General features: G+C 33.5%; 1 protein-coding gene across 1 annotated transcript in view; it reads left to right on the top strand.

Moving 5' to 3' along the window:
* The window catches only part of LOC100370954 (nuclear receptor subfamily 1 group D member 2-like), a 78,094-nt gene extending 56,669 nt beyond the window's left edge, over window positions 1-21,425 (top strand). The window contains exons 2-6 of the mRNA XM_002734274.4: window positions 5,608-5,696; window positions 7,404-7,545; window positions 8,949-10,129; window positions 11,225-11,681; window positions 12,704-21,425. Of these exons, the coding sequence (XP_002734320.1) occupies window positions 5,608-5,696; window positions 7,404-7,545; window positions 8,949-10,129; window positions 11,225-11,681; window positions 12,704-12,954 (2,120 nt within the window). The 3' untranslated portion in view covers window positions 12,955-21,425. The remainder of the gene's footprint in view (window positions 1-5,607; window positions 5,697-7,403; window positions 7,546-8,948; window positions 10,130-11,224; window positions 11,682-12,703) is intronic.
* The last annotated feature ends 297 nt before the right edge of the window (window positions 21,426-21,722 follow it).

The raw sequence follows: 21,722 nt of genomic DNA, 5'->3' as shown, positions 1-21,722 counted from the left end.
CATTTCAACAATAAAATATACGTTTTTTTTTTTTCACTGTCTATGTATTTTATTTCATTCAATAAACCAGTCCTAAATTAACATCTAAATTCATTAGTTATTTTATTTTATTTTCAAAGTAACGCACAATTTTATCATTTATTAGCATGAGTGCTTTCAAGTTTTTTTGTTATTTTTCTTTGTGCAAACAAGTCTCTCGTACCTAATAACCTCAGACTGAAATCAGATTTATATTGCTGAGTGAACAGTCGGCTCCAGAAATCGAACGTGCAACGTTACAGTGCGAGGTAAACACACTAACCAGCTGTGCTTTAAGGTTGTTTATGGGCATTCAACTGTTTAATTTAAAAAAAATTATCATAACTATTGATTTGAGCATATCAACTTCTTTAGTTGTCAATTATTATTTTGGGGTTTATACAGTATCTGTGTCAATGGTAGCCAGCTAAGATATTACAATACTTTCATTGGATGTGCACGGTGTTAAAAAAACATAACTATATTGGCTTTATTAGTACTGTACATGAGTTCGCTTATAGACATAACTGAGAAATGCATCTGTGTGATCAAAATAAGTTGTATAGTAATTATGCTTTGTAGAATAGTCATGCGGTTTTTATGCGCTTCTACATGTATATTTTCACAATGGAGTAAATACAATACGTATACGTTTGACAGCGCAAAATTATATCTCAAGTATCTCAATATGAAAATGTGCGACTTTGTTCGTTTCACTTCTCTGTTTCATGAATTGCACCAGTAAAGGTCTACAGTGAAAAAATTTCCAGCTTTGGAGATGTGGTAATATCATGGAATGGCAAACATAGCTACGCTCATTTACTATGCTCATATGTGTATTTATTGTCAGTTTTCTTTTCTACTTTTTTTTGCGAGCACTTTCTGGGAAATCGAGCATATTTCACATTAAATTGTGGCTACTCTGGCAGTTAAAAAATCAAATGACTTTTACTGAAACTAATATCATGACGTTTAAACAGGGATTTTTTTTTAAACAAGGGGCGCAGCGCCCTCTTGCCATGGCCATGTGTCCCCTTACTCTGGGGAGCAAATCCTCTGGCAACCATAAAATTCTTATTGACCAAAGATCACATGTGACCACAGTCTTCAACTGTGACCTGTCTGATAGTAATTTTGGCCCCAAGGAAGCCATAGAATGCTCGATTTTAACTTAGAATTATCAAAAACTCCACACCCTGGTAGGGAGAACCCTATCTCCCCCACTTGGTGGCGCCGCTGAATTGCAGTGTTCTCTCTTGCAGTTTTTTTCTAGAAAAACCCCTAGTTTAAAGATTCGTAGCATTTTTTGCTTACGTACAATGTATAGGAAAATGCACTTTAGTCAAAGAAATACAGCCCTTCAGCTAAATAGAAAATGCATTCATATATACATGTATACAGGGATTTTTTGATTTATTTTTATCGTTTGGTACAGACAGCTCTTGGCTACATGTAGCTGCACTGTAATGTTCGCCTACTTTATTCGCAGTTCAACGAACTGTCACTGTGGAGCAATGACAAGGTCACTTATTTATGGCTGTGCTCCAGCGCTCCTTGCTTGTCATGTCATCTGTCTGTCACACATTGAATCTTATTGCACCCATGTCATAATCAACTATATTTTGGTATCCCTAACTTGCTGTTTATTCATGTTGATTTCCCTAACTTGGTATCTATTCATCTTGATATCTCTATCTTGTGTATGTTATTATTGTATATTTTCTGGGGAAATAAAACATAGGATAGTATTCTATGGTATTACGCAAAAAAAAAAACACATTCTGTTCATTCATGTTGATATCCTTAACTTGCTATTTATTCATCTTGATATCCCCAACTTACTATTTAATCATCTTGATATCCCTAACTTACTATTTATTTACTTTGATATTCCTAACTTGTTATTTATTCATCTTGATATCCCTAACTTATTCATTCATCTTGATATCCCTAACTTACTATTTATTTACTTTGATAACCCAAACTTGTTATTTATTCATCTTGATATCCGTAACTTACTATTTATTTACTTTGATATCCCTAACTTGTTATTTATTCATCTTGATATCCCTAACTTATTCATTCATCTTGATATCCCTAACTTGCTATTAATTCATCTTGATATCCCTAACTTACTATTTATTTACTTTGATATTCCTAACTTGTTATTTATTCATCTTGATATCTCTAACTTGCTATTTATTTACTTTGATAACCCTAACTTGTTATTTATTCATTTTGATATCCCTAACTTGTTATTTATTCATCTTGATATCCCTAACTTATTCATTCATCTTGATATCCCCAACTTATTCATTCATCTTGATATTCCTAACTGATTCATTCATCTTGATATCCATAACTTACTATTTATTTACTTTGATATCCCTAACTTGTTATTTATTCATCTTGATATCCCTAACTTATTCATTCATCTTGATATCCCTAACTTGTTATTTATTCATCTTGATATCCCTAACTTATTCATTCATCTTGATATCCCTAACTTACTATTTATTTACTTTGATATCCCTAACTTGTTATTTATTCATCTTGATATCCCTAACTTATTCATTCATCTTGATATCCCTAACTTGTTATTTATTCATCTTGATATCCCTAACTTATTCATTCATCTTGATATCCCTAACTTGTTATTTATTCATCTTGATATCCCTAACTTATTCATTCATCTTGATATCCCTAACTTACTATTTATTTACTTTGATATCCCTAACTTGTTATTCATTCATCTTGATATCCCTAACTTGTTATTTATTCATCTTGATATCCCTAACTTATTCATTCATCTTGATATCCCTAACTTGTTATTTATTCATCTTGATATCCCGAACTTATTTATTCATATTGATATCCCTAACTTGTTATTTATTCATCTTGATATCCCGAACTTATTCATTCATCTTGATATCCCTAACTTGTTATTTATTCATCTTGATATCCCTAACTTATTCATTCATCTTGATATCACTAACTTGCTATTAATTCATCTTGATATCTCTAACTTATTTATTCATATTGATATCCCTAACTTGCTATTTATTCATCTTGATATCCCCAATTTGCTATTTATTCATCTTGGTATCCCTAATTTACTATTTATTCACTTTGATATCTCTAACTTGTTATTTATTCATCTTGATATTCCTAACTTATTCATTCATCTTGATATCCCTAACTTGCTATTTATTCATCTTGATATCCCTAACTTACTATTTATTTACTTTGATATTCCTAACTTGTTATTTATTCATCTTGATATCCCTAACTTGCTATTTATTCATCTTGATATCCCTAACTTATTCATTCATCTTGATATCCCTAACTTACTATTTATTTACTTTGATATTCTTAACTTGTTATTTATTCACTTTGATATCCCTAACTTGTTATTTATTCATCTTGATATTCCTAACTTATTCATTCATCTTGATATCCCTAACTTGTTATTTATTCATCTTGATATCCCTAACTTATTCATTCATCTTGATATCCCTAACTTACTATTTATTTACTTTGATATCCTTAACTTGTTATTAATTCATCTTGATATCCCTAACTTATTCATTCATCTTGATATCCCTAACTTGTTATTTATTCATCTTGATATCCCTAACTTGTTATTTATTCATCTTGATATCCCTAACTTGCTATTAATTCATCTTGATATTCCTAACTTATTCATTCATCTTGATATCCCTAACTTGTTATTTATTCATCTTGATATCCCTAACTTGTTATTTATTCATCTTGATATCCCTAACTTGTTATTTATTCATCTTGATATTCCTAACTTATTCATTCATCTTGATATCCCTAACTTGTTATTTATTCATCTTGATATCCCTAACTTGTTATTTATTCATCTTGATATTCCTAACTTATTCATTCATCTTGATATCCCTAACTTGTTATTTATTCATCTTGATATCCCTAACTTATTCATTCATCTTGATATCCCTAACTTACTATTTATTTACTTTGATATCCCTAACTTGTTATTAATTCATCTTGATATCCCTAACTTATTCATTCATCTTGATATCCCTAACTTATTCATTCATCTTGATATCCCTAACTTGTTATTTATTCATCTTGATATCCCTAACTTGTTATTCATTCATCTTGATATCCCTAACTTGCTATTTATTCATCTTAATATCCCAAACTTGCTATTTATTCATCTTGATATCCCTAACTTACTATTTATACAATTTGATATCCCTAACTTGTTATTTATTCATCACAAACAAACAACTGTCAAACAGTTGACAAAAACGACATACACGACCCACAAGACAATACTCAAATAAGCAATAACATCACATATTGTCCTTATATGGGCAGTGGTATATTATAATGTGTATTGAGTGTAACAATAAACTTGGTCCAGGGTTGTATAAAACACTCATCGTTAAACGATGAATGTAAAATAATTGGGTATAAATGCAAGTCAAAACTTGTGGGATTCATGCCATTAAACCTCTTCAATATTAATCAATTTGCAATAAAAACTAATTCACATTAAAAGGTTTCTTTTGTTTTTGCAAAAACAACAACAATGGTGAATGCATGCAATGATTATTTATTCAATAATCATCATTTCTGTTTAAATAGATGAAGTTGTAGATGAAGCATTAAATTTAAATTATCAAGTAATGGATTCACCTCGTTTGATTAATTGCTTTGCATTCCCTCTATTATATATTCTGTGCGGTTGAGTGCCATGCTGATGTTCTCAACATCCAAAGTACATGCTCTCTGCTCGGGTGCACACAGGATTCGTTCTGGTGTGCTTCACGTCTGGTTTGTACTATACGTGATCTGCTCCTAATTCATTGCAGTTCAAATCCGTGCTGGTACCTGCTTAGGATTCATCGATCTCTGTGTGCTTCACATTTCGTTCAAACTATCGTGTGAATGTCAAGGAAGTCTGATCATTTGTTCTAATTAAAGGCAGCCATACAACCTTATTTGCAAACACAAAGTTCACTGAATTGATGTCTCTTGGTGTGCCACGTAGTATCACGTACACATGTGAATGTGCCATGTCACACTTTCCCCTGTAGTTTAAGTAATCCATTTCAAAATGTCTCAATGAAAACTAGGCTTTAAATAAGCAGACATAATGAGGACCACAAATTTAATTACCTGAAATAAAAATCATCGCAATTAAAAAATGAAGTTTATTATATCACATCTTACAAGAAAGATCAGTACTGGTTCTTAGATTTATTTATCAATTTCCTGTCACATGATGTCTTGCAAGGCATGTTATTGTTTTTAAGTTCATAAATCCATAAACGTAATTAATATTTACTTGGATTTTATATGTGTGATGTAACTTGACTTGGATTATTGGAACATAATCATTTTGGTCAACGGCTTGAAATCTGATTTTAATTCCAAAAGTGTTAAATTAAAAAAAGACTAGTTACATGTACCTGTATTCTCTTGTGTGTTTGACTAGGCATGTATCAATTTCAGAAATCCTCAGAATGTCTGTGTTGTGTAACCATGCTGCTTTCGTTTGACTTAGTGATAACTGTGACTTTATTAATTTTACAGATCAGTTGAATGAATTGATATCGTGTCAGATCTGTGGAGACACTTCAACAGGTTTTCATTATGGTGTCCATTCCTGCGAAGGATGTAAGGTAAGACTAAACCTACTACACTGATTATTGCGTTGGAGGGGGGGGGGGAGTTGTCACTTGATATATAAATTGTGAGATATATACAGCAGAAATCAATACAGCTCTACAGTCTAACATGAGCACCATGCATCTGTTTATTTTGTTTGGTGATTTAGTGAAACATTAATCAGTAGCTTATTATCAACGTACAGCTGATATGATACTGTAATCAATAAGAATCTGTCATTACCGATCAACACTAATGACTGCTATGGTGTGACATTTACAGTAATAAGTGTCAACCATATTTATACTAATCATCATCTACAATTTCTCTGACTTTCTTGTCAGTGTGCGTTATGTCTAGACATGGCTCATTTTATTAAAAATACAAATGGTGTCAATACCCACTTGTCGAACTATGCTGATTTTTCTCGTACCTATTGCTACAAGTACTTCACCCATCTGTGCATACTTGGATCTTATACTTACTGTAAAATACTTTATTTTCGTTGAAAAGACATTTTGGGTGTTTTGTATGGAATTTATTTTCACTGATTTTTGACAACTTGAATGTAAAATATAGAAAAAAAAGGTACCGGTATATTCGATGGATTTTATTTTCACTGAATCATTCCTTCAGCGAAAATTAATTCCAAGCGAAAATAAAGTATTTTACAGTATTATAGTTATATATGCTTTAAGCTTACCCAAACTGTTGGGTTATTGGAAAGAGCTTGAGACCATGTATGTTACATCATGGTTTGGATTTGTCACTTTTTGAAGTGTGATATCCACTGTGCTATGTCATGTTCTACATGCGTAAAATATAATGCGGTACATGGAATTCATACATTTGCTGCACACGGACTATTGCCCATTCAAATTAGGGCATGTGTTGTGTCATTTCAATATTAAAGGCAGCGTTAAAACCCAGCTGAACAAAAGATAACATAGTACAATTTCCCAGCTTCTTCAGAGAGGAGGGCGGTCTTCCCTGATTGAAGTGCAAACATAAACATAAATGTTGCTGCAAGAATACCTATTCTTCAGAGAAAATAATCAGAAATTAAAAAAAGTATTATTAAAGAAATGATGTTATTAAGTGCTCAAAACCTTAAAAATGTTTAAATGTATGTTCGTTCAGGATGTTCGTTTATGTTTAGTTGTCTTATTTTACAGTACTTTACATCCTTTTAGAGAAAAAACAATGGGATTTCAATCAATTTAATCCACTTGCGAAATAGAGGCATTGCACTGAACTCTCAGCTCATGAATATTCTTACATAAATTTGCATATAGCGCAGAAGACCAAGTAGCTCCAAGGAGCTCCTTAATTTGTACGCGGCCAGAAGCCGCTGGTTTTATTTTGATGGCCTCCCTAAGTAAAGTCCATTCCATGCAATTTTGTAAAAATACAGGGGCAAAGGGGTTTCATGTCTGTGGATCAAAATGGTGGTGTATCTTACCTCATCTCATCTCTGTGTATGTACAAATTTATAACAATTTGTTTAATATTAAAATCTTACTCACCCGGTAGACATAAAATTGGATTTAAGGAACGGAACATTATTAGGATAGAAGGGGGGCTAGAATGTATTGTGATTGAAAAAAAATGGGATTAAACAAAATCTGCCTGAAAGAAAAACAAGAGTTTGAGTTCCTATCAATGAATAAATACTGATGCAAAATAAAATATTGATGTAGAACTGAATTATTTTGTTTCAGGGCTTCTTTCGACGCAGTATCTCACAACACACAAGTTACACATGTACAAATAAGGAAATGTGTGACATATCAATCTATACCCGCAACCAGTGTCAGTTATGTAGATGGAGAAAGTGCTGTTCAGTTGGAATGTCAAAAGATGGTAGGTTACGGGTTACACCAATAGAGGGCGCTTTAGGTCAAGAATCACCACTCGAGGGCCTTTTAGTGTTAGAAATCACCACTAGAGGGCGGTTTGGTGGTTATAATTGAAATATTTAATTTTCCATACTTAGTTCAGAGAGCTGTAATTACGTCATTGACCAGGCAATATCTGGTAAAATTTTTTTGATTTTATCCTTTGATCCACAAAATCATAAATTTATAATCTCCAAATGGTTTTTTTTTTAAATTCTTCAATTTGTTTGATCAAAAATTGAAAGCAGTGTCACATTTTGTCTGTTTGGTCCAAAATTAAGATTGAGTTAATTGAAAATTACAGAAATGTAAACAAATTTGCTCTAATTTGAATTTCTTGTGTTTCAAAAATTACAGTGAATGAAATGGTCATTTCTGTTTGATTTTTTTTTTAGCGAGCATATAGCACGCCAAGTGATCAGTGACAAACTACAGCTTGAATATTTGGAATACTGTAAAATATTTGTCTGAAAAGACATTGTGGCTTTATTTTGATGAGTTAAATGTAAAATGTAGGAAAAAATTTATTTTCATTGATTCATCTCTTCATCGAAAATGAATTCAAAGTAAAAGCAGTGTACATTACAGTTTATACCAGTAGAAGCAAAACTTAACACTAGAGGGTGCTATCCCCAACTACTTGTACCGGGGTAACTACAAGAGCATATTGTACTGCACACTCTAGAATTCTGGTCTGTGAACAAAATCTTAAATGTAGTCAGTGAATTATCAAATTAACCCAATGCATAGAACCCCCAAACCAAAAAGTCTAAAATTCCCATTGCAGGAGTGTCTATAATAGGTCACATTTAAAAACGAAAAATGTGTTTATTTTGTTGGTATTTCAGAACAATTTCCGTGATTTGACTGTTTAATATAGCTGCTTCAGTGAGTAAAATGTTTCTGTAAGGATCAAAAATACAGAATGACCCAACTGTGTATTTTTATGATGTGCACCAACAAAAGTACCAGGATGCACGACTAATATAGGGACCATGAAAGTGACCTATCGACACAGATTCCACAGGTTGTTTGCACCATTATATTAACAGAAAATTTTATTTAACTTGAAATTTAGCTACCCCCCCCCCCCTCACCAAAATGAAAAATGGTGAAAATTTTGTGTAACAAAGAGAACATTTAGCAAAACTTTTGTCTTTGTATCTGCTGAAATTATGCATATGTCTATACTTACACATACAATAGGTGCTATAATCGTTATGCTATATAATTTGTATGAGCATTGGGGATGGGTAAATATTTCCCGGTTTCAGAATATATACAAGGTCAGGTGCAACAGATACAGATACAGATATAAAAATACACAATAAATGTTTATTAACTACATATCTTTTCATTTATCATCAGCATCTAGATTAGGGCGTCGGTCAAAGAGGATGATTGAAAGAATGCAAGACATGATCACCAAGACACCCAAAGATGAGCCAGATAAAAGGATAAAGACAGCCAGAGGAGGTCTCCAAAGGAATGAGTACATGCACCAATCGTGGGGTTCACAGGAACTGTTTGACAATGTGATTGAAAACACTGGAAAGCAGTCTGTACCACAGTACAACTGTAACTTCAAGGACATGGTGAATGTAAAATCTGAGCAAATCGGGGGGTTATCTACGTGTCTTTATGAGAATATGGGGATAAAACAAATACTGGGTGGTTTTAAACAACCTAGTGACAAGTCTCCAACTGACGAAGATTCCAAATCTGGTCTGCCAATGTCGCCTAAACAAGCTGGGTTTATTTCAAGTTCTAGTCTGTCTGATATCAATGGGATATCAGTAACGGCTATAAACGAGATGTTGTCGGCAGGACAGCCAGTGATTCTTATTCCTCAGCAAATAGGGAAGTCACCTGCTTTGGGAATGTCAGTCCAGGGTCAGATTCCTCCCGCTGTCGTTGTTGTGAAACCATCGGAACCATTGAAGCAGCAGGTCTGCCCGTCACCAGTTTCACCTTTCAGTGAGCTTTCAGGATTCATAAACAAAGAACAAAAATCGTCCGATTGTGCGGCAACCTCTTCCGGATATCATTCCTCACAAAGGCAAACTATGACTGAAATGACAAATTACACTTCACTTAATAGTATTGAACCAGAGTACACCAAACCTAAGCCATCTCCCCAATCTATAGGATCACCACAGCAACTGACACCCTCTCTTAGAAACCAGGCAACAACAGAGTCAGTGTTAAAACAGCAGTCAGCACAACAGCCATCACCGTGTGGCAGTTTGGGCAGCAGCTTTCAACTATCTCCCTTTCTATCATCGCCAATAAGCTCGCCTGGGAAAAACTTCCTATTTGACACCCCAACGCCAAGCCCTGACGAGTCAGCGTCTACTAAGTCACCCGTAGTCATTAACTTCCCAGACATCAATACTAGCACGCTTAGCAGTGAAGAAGTGGAGCAGCTGGAAGTGCTTTTACATAGCATTGCAAAGTCACACCATGATAATTGTCATTTTACTTACGCCAGGATACGAATTTTGAAGAAGAGGTATTTTGGAATTGAAGAGTCGGAGTACAGTAGTAGGGTACGTCTTCTCCTACTAGACTAGACTAGACTAGACTAGACTAGACTAGACTAGACTAGACTAGACTAGACTAGACTAGACTAGACTAGACTAGACTAGACTAGACTAGACTAGACTAGACTAGACTAGACTAGACTAGACTAGACTAGACTAGACTAGACTAGACTAGACTAGACTAGACTAGACTAGACTAGACTAGACTAGACTAGACTAGACTAGACTAGACTAGACTAGACTAGACTAGACTAGACTAGACTAGACTAGACTAGACTAGACTAGACTAGACTAGACTAGACTAGACTAGACTAGACTAGACTAGACTAGACTAGACTAGACTAGACTAGACTAGACTAGACTAGACTAGACTAGACTAGACTAGACTAGACTAGACTAGACTAGACTAGACTAGACTAGACTAGACTAGACTAGACTAGACTAGACTAGACTAGACTAGACTAGACTAGACTAGACTAGACTAGACTAGACTAGACTAGACTAGACTAGACTAGACTAGACTGTTAGTTAGTTAGTTAGTTAGTTAGTTAGTTAGTTAGTTAGTTAGTTAGTTAGTTAGTTAGTTAGTTAGTTAGTTAGTTAGTTAGTTAGTTAGTTAGTTAGTTAGTTAGTTAGTTAGTATTTTTGCAGCTGTTTCAAGCATTTCAATTGTAATTGAAATATCTCGTACACTAAAAACAGTTATAAATGTGTTTTGCCACATCATTTATAATGTTTTCATCCTCACCCAGTATTATTTAAAATATTGAAAAAAACTGTCTGTTAATTTTTTTTTTATCTACAGTAATGTTGTGGTTTCTGAACAAACATTCTCTTTCCTTAGTGTATAACTGACAGGACATCAAATGTTGCCCATTTTCAATTTCTTCTGAGAGCTGTACAAACTGTACATGTAGACATGAGATTACAACTTCATTTCAGTCTGAATAGAACTTAATAAGTAGCATCTGATGTTTTCAATATATGGTCCAAAGCATATCTGACCATATAAGGTATACACATATCCATATAAGGTAGTTGTGTAATCGCACATGATAGTTACATGACGATTTAACCGTAACTTTTTGCAATTGTTTGTAGGGAAGAAAACTTCATGATTGCAGCAACTGTCCTCCACCGCCTGATTTCCCAACATCAGAATTGCCGCCACGAGAACTGACAATGAGTGAAGACAAGATAACAGCCACTCATATGATTCGCTTTTTTGCTGATAAATTCACGGGTCTAATAACTCGAATCGTAGTGTTCACAAAACAGATACCCGGATTCCGAATGCTCGACAAGGAAGACCAAATTATCTTGATTAAGGCTGGACTGTTTGAAGTTTCAGCTGTCCGGTTTACGACCGTCATTGACACTAATTCCAACATGGTAAATTATTGGACAACAGGCGACCGATTCTCACGGGAGCTAGCCCGACAGGGCCACCTGGGTAAAGTGATAGATCTCCTTTTTGAATTAGCTGGGTGGTTCAATGAACTTGAATTGACTGATGACGAAGTTGGATGTTTGAATGCGGTCATCATGGTTGCTGCCGGTAAGTTTTCTTGTGCGAATGAGTAGAATACATTTTGTCATTATGACATCTGTCAAAACTATTTTTAATTAGTACTCGTTTTATAATAAAGGGCATTGGTTGTCGCACTACATTCTGTTCGATATGAGACTCGTAATGCTTGTGGAATGCATTGTTTGTTTACGGTAAATGAAGTTTGACTATACGCTGCGCAACAACAACCACCTTTTAATTTACCCTTAACATCTTATTATTAACTGCATCGTGATTACAACCCCCCCTCCTCATGTTGAGAAATCCAACTCGTGAATCTGTCAAAATCTGTCCAAAAAAAAATGGTTTTACCATATCTTGTAACAATAAAACATGAAAGAGAATGTGCCATTAGTGTCATGCAGCCCTCATGGCTTGATAAAGAGTGAGCGAAGAAGTCAAAAGGGTTTAAATTCACTAAAATCGTAAAGCTGGCACCCTAGCTGGAGGCAAATATTGCCAAAAAGGCTCCCTGCATTGGAAGGTGTTGTTCGGATGATTTATGATTCTAAGATGAGTTGGCAGTGATTTTAATTTTCCAAACTGAATTTATTGTTATTTAAACTGTCTTTAGATCATGAATGAAAATACTTTTTTTTTAAATTGCAACATTGTAACACAAAACCATGGAAGAATTCAATTGCGTAATCAGATCTGAATGAGATTATCCCCAAATTCAAGAATGAAAAATGCATGTAATACGCACTCGCAAATAAATCAAGATGTGTGTTATCAACATAATCTGAGACAAATGCAAACCAATTCTTTCACATATTCGTTTACATTAGTTGAAATGTATGCTTGCAATGTTGCAAACATCTCGCAATTCGTGTGATTTCATATTGAGTTCTTCATCACATACATCACGGATACTAAAAGTAACCATGCATACATGTACATGTCTGTTGCATACTCGTAATGTATAAATTCCTGAATGAATCTAGCTGTTTAACTTAGATTTGATTTCTCAAATATATAATAAACCTGACTTTCGGTTATTTTTTTGTCAGATCGTCCAGGTCTAAAAAAGAGAGAAGATGTACTTGTACTTCAAACCCGACTTCTCAAAGTGCTTCAGTTAGAGCTCAAGAGAACGCATCCAGACAGACCTGACTTGTTTACGCAAGTACTTACCATCATCCCAAAGTTACGCGAGATTGGCCCAGAACACACACGACGACTGATGGAGTTGAAGATTCAAAATCCGAAAGTACCAAAACTGTCTGCTTTGCACGCCGAGGTCTTTGATCTTGTTGAATGATTAAAACACTGAGATGAAAACTTTTTCCAGCGTTATTTTTGAAACGAAAATTCATTAATTTTATATAGATTACGACACTATCGGTAACATTATAAAACCATAAAATATTTTTATTCTTTATTAGTTTCACATGTATACGAACACCTCAGTGCTTACTTGGATACAGGGAAGAGCCTTCCGAGTCATTGGTCGTTGTGTGCACAGTCAGCTGGCGCACAAGTAATAATAAAATAAATGCGATATTTACTATATGGGGGCCGCCATCTTGATTATGGCATGAACTAAATAAAGAGACAAGTTATGTAACACGATTTTCAGATTCCTTCAAATCAGGAAAAAATACCAATCTTTCACAGACAAACAATCTGATGGGGTAATATTAAGCCAACCGCTAACAAAATTCAGCTCAATTTGATGTTTTTGTTTGTTGTTTATCCTTGCATACAAACACCTAATTATATGAAAAACATCGTCATTCAATTCAGGATCAAATCAGCGAGGGTCTTACAGTTAGATGACAATTTTGGTTTCAAATACTAAGTTATTGCAAGTTACAGGAGAGTAAATAAATTATTATGAAAAGGATTTTTTTTTTTATGGGAACACAAACGATGGTACATGTAATGTTGCAAATCCGCAATATTTGTCAGTTATATTCAAATATATTTTCATATCCCAGATGACAAAGTAGTGTGGAACATTTCTGACATTTTTAATACTGCACCAAACTCGTTTCAAACACGAAGCCAACTTTGCAAGTTGGATTTAAAGAAAATATCAACTCATGGCGGAGGTGGGGCTTATCAAAGTGGAAAAAACACAAAAACATCCAAGATCAATGTTCTTAAACCAAAACTCGTTAATTTTTTTAATGGTCAGATATTCAGCAAATCAGAAAACTGTTATTTTAGTCATATTTTAAAGTTGTCATTTTAGTCTTAAAAACTGTCGCAGAATTCATATTGACATACCAGTACTTGCTATCATTATTTCACTTGTTCATATTTATTGAAAATACTCTAGTACAACTAGAATATCATTTTATAATTTCTTGAACTATATATATCACTGTTATTTTTCGTGGGTATCAGGTTTCTTTTCACAAATAAGGCGTCAGTATTCATCACATTCAATTATAATTGGCAATCGAAAGAACTACTAGGTATTTTGTTGTGGAGCACTGCGTATTGAAATTATATTCACTAATTACCTTACTAACTTCTCTGAAGCCTAGTTATGCTGCTAGTTTTTATAATTTACTGTAAGCTACTTGTAAATTTGATCTGGGGATCAAAAATGGCGTCAATGTTGGCACTGTCCACTATATTCAGATTCTATGACTACGAGGAATCTCTCGTATGCCGCTTTCAAACTGAGCAAATAGCTTTTGACATCCAATACTGTGTGACATTTGCATAAGATGAATAATTAGATGTTTCAAGCATTGTATCTAGGCATCAAGTATGTTATAGGTTAATCATTAATGATGTAAATGAATGGTTGTATAATACAGATATTTCCGTGCGTGATTACAATGTATATCTATTCTACTGAGTGGAGTGCTGTACCAAAGGCTGATTGGTGTATTATATTTCATTGTTACTATACCAATATTGCCATACTGGACCACTTTAGCGCCCAGTGCCCTCAACTCAGGGCGTTTACCCGAGCAAATTCTGGTAACGCAATGCGGAAGTGAATTATCGTTGTCACAGTTTGATCTGTTGGAATTGTTTTCGGTTAAAAATGGCATGTTTTTTTATTAAAAACTGGTAACTAGCTGTCAAGAGGTCACTGCATTAGTTTGCATAAACTGGCCAGTAAATTGTGATGAGACTAGTGTGAACCAATTAATGCCAAATAATGCAGATATTCCAACTTGTGTGGGTTCTTGAAACCAAGCCAGAAACTATAATCATAGTATCTCGTAGTTGTAGAACGCAGTAGTAGTGTGGTGTGAATACATGAAACAGACAATAGAATACTTTTCACGATCAAACTAACCACATTTGTTGGGGTAATAATACATACAAGGGCATGAAGTGACTAGTGCCTATCTCTGTTGTAAATACGCTACTTAAAATTAATTATGATTCGCAAAGACTACTTGCGTTTGGACCAAGACCGAAATATGTGAAACAAACATACGGAACAACTACAATGTATGCACCTATTCTAATGTGTTTGTGGGACCTGTTACTAACCAGTCTCTTGACGCAAAGTCCGATTTTTGTTAGGTAAACTGAATGTGACATGTAGTATTTACCACACTTCACATTCATTAACAGGTCATTGTTGAAGCGTAGTTTACGCATGGTTACCGTGGTCTACACATTCACGGCGGTCAATATGGACACTGTATGATATAAAAACGATTACCAGTATTCAGAAAAATTAAACAAAGATCAAGGTGTTATGATTAAACGTCAAATCAGGGATATTTTGAAAGGGATGGGTGCTTAGCCGAACGTGAATTAGAAAATGAAAATGTCCTGAGGCTGAACATGGGCGCTAACACGGTCGAGTACGGTATATCAATTCTGCTTCAAAAAAAATCTTTCAGCCATCAATTTTCATACTCTAGTCTTTAACAGTTGATTTTATTATTCATAACCAGAATTTTGTAAAGATTATTCAGGTTCCAGGGCATCATTACTCTTGTTAAAATATTCAGGTTTAAGTTAAATTTGACTTTCATTATATTTCGTTTACAAAAGCATGTTTCAATAATTTAACAGTTATGTTATTTTAGTTCAACAAAAAAATGAGGTTTTCATTGTACATTTTGACCAAATTCAGGACTTGTGCAAATGTCTAAATGTCTTAAAATGGTTTTAAGTCAGAAATAAGGGAAATCTTTTTTTTACTGCACAGGCTCGTTCACTCTGTATACCTTTTTCTATTGTATCAAAAAACATATGATGGTTATGTTTTTCTTAATGATTTCTTTTAAAAAGTAATTAATTTGGGGCCAAATAGACCTTATTACTCAGCACATCTTGATCAAAACTTTTGGCAATAAAAATATGGTAACAAATTATGCGTGTTTATTTGGTTGAAAAGAACTTTGGCATCCAAAGGGTCAAAGGTCAGAAGTTTATTTTAAACTGCAAGGTAATCTATGCAGCATTCCACTCACTATATTACATGCAACTTATTCCTAGCTACAATGCTAATAAAATCTTTTGATCTGTATTGACCTTAATTTTGATTGGTTGATTAACAATGGCATAAATGTTAGGTTTGTTCAGTGGTCAAATGTGGAATTTCCTGCACATAGTTTTTATTCTATTAAGCACTGTAATATGTCCTGCCAAATTTCATAATTTTGCATCAAATGGACATATCATTTACAGTTCTTCATCAAAATTTTGAAAAACATGAAAAATCAAAGAAAGCTTAGAAAGAACTCCCATGTGCTGAGAGTATTGGAGACACATTAAATATAATTCGAAGTTACTTAGCTGAAAACTAATTAAGCAAATCAGAAAATTAATATGACCAGATTTGAGTGTAAAACTAATGAGGTCTGCGCAATGTAACAGAAAATCTATGTCTCCAAGTTTAATTGAAATGTGATTAGAACCAAAAAATTATGAATTATTATGCTTATTACTATTAGGGAATTAATATGAACAGATTTTTACCCCCAACTAATTAGGTTTGTACATTGTCCTAGAGCATCTTTGTACTAAGTTTCATTGAAATGGAATAATTAGTACCGTGAAAACTCCAAAATTTCGACCCCTCTAAAAATTCGACCGCCTATTTGTTTGCCGGGTTTCGGTGTTTTATTTACCTCCAAATTTTCGACTCCACTAAAAATTGCCGACTCATTCTTATTCGAAAATTGCGACCAGTTTTAGTTTTCCCCCAAACGAAAAAAAAACCGATGTGAGCGTTCAAACGGGACCTTCCTCGAAGGCATGAATCCGAGTTTCTGATTGACTGAGAGATTTTTATTTTATTGGTAACGAAAATATATTCTAAATAAACGAAGTTTCAAATAAAAACGAACATAAAAATCTCGGCATGCTGCGTTTCTGAATTGTTGATTATTACTGTACTCAGTAGTGATTATAATAATATACACAAAATAAATTTGTTGAATGGTTATGAAATACAAATAAAAGTCAACTTAGTTTCATCGTAAGCGAATGATTCCGGTCTCGTATAAACGTTTGATGCTGTAGGATATCCGCCATGTTCTCTTAGGTCAAATAGGTCAAATCGCTAATTAACCAATCAAAAAGCTGGATGATGCCAACGTGTTCAAATTACCATAGCTTATTTAAATATGTTAATGTTATTGAACGCAATGTGGAAGAGATTGATGTTGTAGTACGATATTTTGGCTTGGATTTTGATGCGAAAACGGCATGATTTTTTTTAAATAAAAAAATTAGTTGTTTTTAAAAAATAAACTGGTCATCTGAAGAATAATTTAACATTGTTCACAGTGATAACAGCTCATTCTCGAAACGAAGCTTACCCGCTCACGCTAGTCACGATAAAAATCATACACGTGTACTCTTGAATAGACAGACGTCAATGACTACGGTAAAACTTACTCTATTTTAGCCGGCAGGATTGATTGAAATGTCCGAAAAATGACGCCAAAATACACCTTAAAAGTCCCATTTTATTTTCTTAAATCCCATTTTATTTTTTAATCCAAGGGCGAATTTACGGCAGAATTTGGTCCCTCAAATAAGGGACACGTGAGCTTTGATTCTAACCGGATACATTGCACTGGGTCGGGGAGATAGTTTACTAAACTTCCATGTATCTTTTGTCCAATGGGTACCTGTACTTCGAACATTCGCAAGTTTTCCGAGGTAGTGCGAGACAGCTTTGTCTTTTGACCTATTAGTTTTGTGCTGACCTCTTCTCCGCGTCTTGATGTTTTGTTTTGCTTGTCATAATACTCACTGATTGATGACTTTGTTTAGATTTTGAGTTACAACTCGGCCACGACCTTTGCTTTTACCGTGAAACATGAGGAAGTTTACGTCAATTGACGGACATTGCATTTTTTAAAAACTAATGAAGCACACTGTCTATCATCCCAATTTTTTCATTTGCTGATTTCTATTCTGAAAAATTCGACCGTCCAAAAATGCACCTTAATTTTGACTCTAAAAACACGTCACATTTCTAACACCAATTATTTAAAACCGGTCGAAATTTTGGAGTTTTTACGGTACTTTAGATATCAGTGTGAAAGCTTATAATTGGTTAATTATGCAAATTAGGTAATTAATATGTACAGATTTTAACCCACAATTATTCAGGTCTGTCTATTGTCCTACAGCATCCATGTACATTCATTGATATGTGATGTTTAGTACCTGAGATATCAGTGTGAAAGTTGGTTAATTATGCAAATTAGGTGATTAATATGCACAAATATTTACTGGAAACTAATTGGGTCTGCATAATTCTAGATTCATTGAAATGTGATGATTAGTACTTTAGATATCAGTAGAAAAGCTGAAAATTAATTATGCAAATTAGGTAATTAATATGCACAATTATTTACCCTAAAACTAATCAGGTCTCTGCATAGTCCTAAAGGATCTATGTACCAAGTTTCATTGAAATGAGATGATTAGTACTTGAAATACCTGTGGAAAAGCTGAAAATTAACTAATTATGCAAATTAGGTGATTAATATGCACAAATATTTATCGAAAACAATCAATCTCTGCATAGTCCTTGAGTATGTAAGTACCAAGTTTCATTGAAATGTAATGCTAACTACTTATATCAAATGCTGAAAATTAATTAATTATGCAAATTAGGTAATTAATATGTACTGATATTACCATAAAAACTATCAGGTCTGTGCAGTGTCGTATGACATCTATGTACCAAGTTTCATTGAAATGTGATGATTAGTACTCGAGATATCAGTGAAAAAAACGAAAATTGACTAATCATTATGCAAATTAGGTAATTAGTATCCACGGATTATTACCAAAAACTAATCAAAACCTAGCATTAGTTCAGAGCATCTATGTACCAAGTTTTATCAAAATCCAATGAGTGGTTGTTTAGATATCAGTGGAACAGTCATGGAACCACTAAAAAAATAGCTAATTATCATGCAAATTAGGTAATTAATATGCACAGATTTTTACCAAAAATTAATCAAATCTGCGCATATGTTCAGAGCATCTATGTACCAAGTTTCATCAAAATCCAATGAGTGGTTCTTTAGATATCAGTGGAACAGTCATAGAACAGCTAAAAATTAGCTAATTATCATGCAAATTAGGTAATTAACGAGCATGGATTTTTACCAAAACCTAATCAAATCTGCGCATTGGCCCAGAGCATCTATGCACCAAGTTTCATCAAAAACCGATGTATGGTTCTTGAGATAGCAGTGGAACAGTCGGACACACATACACACATACACACATACACACATACACACATACACACATACACACATACACACATACAGACACACTAACTGCAAAGACTCCCATTTTGTGCTTCGCACATGGGAGTCAAAAAATGTTATTTTTTTTCGTGAAAGGTGGCAAAGTTGACCTTTTTGGTTATCAAAAGGGTTTATTTCCAGATTGCATAAATCTGAATAGATAATGAGATAATACAAGCCTGGTACCTAGGCATTAGTGGAATGGCATATAGTGAGTGAAATTCTGCTACTGTGCTAAAAAACGCAGTTTGTTGGGATTTAAAATCTAACCTTGTTGACTGAGAAACTGTAAATGTTTTAATGTAACTCAAATGTATCTATATATTTGTGTGTTTATATGATTTCGTTAAACATATTTTTAATCAAAATTAACATAATGTATGATAGATATGCTGTAAAAAATGAAAGAATATGATTCAAGTTTAATTGTTTAAAGCATGTTGTTAAAGCGGGGGAGTCGTCATCTGCGCATACGTCAGATGGCCATAGCGTGTCATTGTTTACAAACAAGCGTCTATCCATGAGCCTTTGCGTTTTGTAGCGTGCGTTGTTATCTTCGCTTGGGACTCAATTCCCGCGCGTAAGCAGGTGACGACACTCCCGCTTTAAGATATTGTTTGATTATTGAGCCTAATGTATGGCAGTGTAATTATAAAAAAAAAAAATGTTTATAGTGCATAATTATAATCAAAATATACATAATCAATATAATATTGTTGTTATTGACATAATAACTGTCATTTTCCAAAACAGGTAATAGAGATTTTCATCATTTCCCTCTGCAGCTGAAGTGTAAAGTTTACTTTGTTTTTATAGAACTTATTTGTTATGTGTATCGTGTACAAACAATTTAAAAAATAAAATTAAAAGTTAAAAAAAAAATCAGAACCATATTAATATTGCCCTAATATGTATATAAGTTTATTTTAATGGGTGTAAATTTGCATGAATAAAAGCTCTCCCTAACTGAATACTTCATGTGCCTGTAATATTACACCTAATATTTTAATTGGTGGATTTACATACTAGTATTTGTATTGCAATTGTGTTACCTAACTCAGGTGGTCATGTCTGTGAAGCCACTTAGGTTACTACAATTAAACACTTAAATTGTGACTTGGTTTTAATTACTATATTGCATGATTATCAAAATAATGATAAACTAATTTTAATTCTTTTATTTGTTGTGAGTTTTTTTTAGCATTAAAACATTTGTATGTTTGTTTATAATAAGTTCATACACTTTAGGCTAGAAAATTAGAACCACTTTGTTTTTGAGATTATGATAAGAACCAGTTAGGTTATTCTATTAAAACAGAGCATACTTAGATTAATTTAACTGTATTTTTGTTTTTAATATTGTTTGTGCGCACTTATAGATCTCTATCTTTGTAAACTTTGCTATGGAATGGGCTATATAAGTTATTGTAAATTGTATTATAAAATATCTGTGCTTTTGCTCACAAGTGTATATTACTTTAAATTTCTTATTAAAATGAGTTCACTGATTTAGTATATTTTGAACTATTGAATACAGGTATTTTAAGCTTAGACTATGAATCCTCGGTCTTATTCATTTAGAGTGGACAAAAGGTCTTAAAGCCTCAGTCTTGCTTATTAGGAATGAACTAAGGGGGTCTTGAAATCTCAGTCTAGTTCATTTTATGTGGACTAAGGGATCTTGAAATCCCAGACTTGTTCATTTGTAGTGAACTAAAGGGGTTTTTGAAACCTAAGATTTGTTTATTTTGAATGGACTAGAGGGTCTTGAAACCTCAGTCTTGTTTGTTTAGAGTGGACTAAGGGTGTTGTATAAATATCTCTTTGAGGGAAGTCATTCAAATATGTAAGTGCGCTTTCAGTGAATTTCAGTGTGTCATATTTTCATGCTATACACTTATGTGACTTTTAGAACTGATTTCATTGATGTAGATTGGCAAAATGGAATCATGTGACTTTTAAAAATGATTTTATTGGTGTAGATTGGTAAAACTGAATAAAAATTACCAATTATTCTGTCTTTTTGTTGAATTTCATGTAAACAAATGAATGGATGTAAATTTGTGTTTTACACATATCATGTTTCAATGAAACCTGGTACACAAGTGCTCTGGGACAATGCAAAGACCTGCCTAGTTTGGGGTTAAAATCAATGTTTATTAAATTACCCAATTTGGATAATGATTAGTAAATTTTCAGCATCTCCATCAATATCTCAAGTACTAATCATATTTTAATAAAACTTGGTACGTAGATGGGACAATGCAAAAACCCTGATTCAATTTTTTTTGTTTAAACCAATGCTTATTAATTACCT

This window comes from Saccoglossus kowalevskii, chromosome 22, assembly GCF_978046115.1.
Source record: "Saccoglossus kowalevskii chromosome 22, keSacKowa6.1, whole genome shotgun sequence".
Classification (NCBI taxonomy): Eukaryota; Metazoa; Hemichordata; class Enteropneusta; family Harrimaniidae; genus Saccoglossus; species Saccoglossus kowalevskii.
This window is presented reverse-complemented; position numbering and strand designations above follow the sequence as displayed.